The 2,030-nt window shown below is 51.6% G+C and overlaps 1 protein-coding gene across 1 annotated transcript in view; it reads right to left on the minus strand.

Annotated features, from left to right (window-relative positions):
- fgfr3 (fibroblast growth factor receptor 3) overlaps positions 1–1,394 on the minus strand; it is a 23,688-nt gene extending 22,294 nt beyond the window's left edge. The window contains 1 exon segment of the mRNA XM_067243344.1: positions 1,229–1,394. Within this exon segment, the coding sequence (XP_067099445.1) occupies positions 1,229–1,394 (166 nt within the window).
- Positions 1,395–2,030: the final 636 nt, after the last annotated feature.

The raw sequence follows: 2,030 nt of genomic DNA on the forward strand, positions 1-2,030 counted from the left end.
CTCCCTCCCCCCCCTCCCTCCCTCCCTCCCTCCTCCCTCCCTCCCTCCCTCCCTCCCTCCCTCCCTCCTCTCCCTCCCTCCCTCCCTCCCTCCCCTCCCCCTCCTCCTCCCCTCCCCTCCCTCCCCCTCCCCTCCCCCTCCCCTCCTTCCCTCCCTCCCTCCCCCCTCTCTCTCTCCTCTCCTCTCCTCTAAGAGACAGTCTAAGATGAGGTGTATGAGTGTCCAGCTGCTGTTAGCTGAAATCTACCTGTATGAACACTACACCCACGAGAAATGTGTAATTAGATTTTCATAAAAATTCTAATTCAAAATTTATTTACATGACTAATTTTTTCCATAACCGTTTTAACTGATAAATTAATCAGAACAGCTGTGATGTTTTGCCAAAAAAAAAGTATAAACCTTTTGATTTCAGCTGGAATTTTTGTAAGCAGTTCCACAGAGAATCGTCACAAGTTCGGTGGTAGCAGCCTTGTAAAAGTCAATAAAATGGCGGTATAAGTGCTATAAGTCATCCATTGGCATGGTGAGAGACAGGAAGAGAGAAGAAGAAAAAGCACGTCCTCTCAGAGCTCTGCTTCCTGTCCCATCCTGAAAGACAGGCCGTCATTATTACCGCCGTGATCAGCGGGTAATTATCTTCTTTTTTTTAAGACCAAGAGAACACTGTCTTTTTCTGTCTCCCCTGTACTGACAGCTCATTAATCTCCCGCCCTGGAGAAGCACTCATTTGGCAGGCACATAGAGGACAAACCTGTTCTAGAAACCTCCACGAATACCTGAGCTGTGACAAAACTAAGCAACATCTCCTGGTACATTGTGTTCCACTGTATATTATTCAAATGTTGCCCTCATTTCGGTTTATTGCAAGGAACATTTCCAACAGCCCTAGCGGTAAACACGACACTAATGAAAGTGATGAATCCAAACCTCAAAGCCCCTGAGTTCGCTCTGTCTGTGGAAGCTGTGGCACGAGCCACCTCTCTCCCTGCACGCTGGACAGCACCCGCTGTCAACAAACACATTCGGATGAAAAAGCAACTGCAGAGCTCTCCCCGAGCCGTGTGTGTCTGTCCTCGCCCCACCAGAACCCCTCACCCCACACAGCCTGCCACAGTAAACGTCTGTTCACGCGGAGGACAAACAAATAATAAACCGAGGCGCTTCGATTTTGACGGAGGTTGGCTGGTTCCCCTCCGTATTTGAACACCTCAGACGCACACGTCACCCGCGCTGCTCGTGTCCCTGCCGTCCTCCATCCCTCGCTCCGCCGCTCCGCCGCTCGTGAGTTCGTTCTCCCCTCCGGGCACCCCCGGGATCTGCTCACGCTCCCGGCTCGGCGGTGACCCTGAGGAGCCCGTCCTCTGGGTCTCCTGCCTGGCACAACCACCCATCCACTCATGTTCTGTCGGTGTTCATTCATTTCATCATGAAAGGAATTGCCGCGGAGGGACTACAGAAGGCTTGGCTTTGTCACCAGCCTCAGCATTCATCTCTGCAGTAACGTTTCCAACATGTATTGGGCTGTTCACGTGTCAGTCGTATTTGAACTTGTGAACGGTCGCCTGTTTGAATGAAGCAGCAAGCAGGGTGCCACTAAATGATAGATGTGTGTGGGAGAGGTGTGCGTCAGTGAGGTGTGTGTGAGTGAGGAGGTGTGTGTGAGGGAGGTTTGTGTAGGTGCACGCAGCAGTTCTGGAACACAAGTGTCTCTCAGCGTTTTCCAGGCAGCACAAAGTGAGCCAAGCCCTCTCCTCCTGACCCTGTCCCGATTAACAGCACAGCAGTTCAGACTGGGAGCCCCGTAAAGCTACGACGGCAATTCATTTCAATTACAACAGGTCTGTTATTACTGTAAAACAGTTGCCGTGGCGTCGGGAGCTATGACGACACGAGGCCAAGCAGCAGCTTGGGAGGAGTTAGGTAATTAAACACACAGACACTCCCACCACACACACAACACACTGACACCCTCTCTGGTACACTATCAGGAGCTGATGTGCATGCTGACGGCATGCTAGCAGGAATCA

This window comes from Osmerus mordax, chromosome 9, assembly GCF_038355195.1.
Source record: "Osmerus mordax isolate fOsmMor3 chromosome 9, fOsmMor3.pri, whole genome shotgun sequence".
Lineage (NCBI taxonomy): Eukaryota > Metazoa > Chordata > Actinopteri > Osmeriformes > Osmeridae > Osmerus > Osmerus mordax.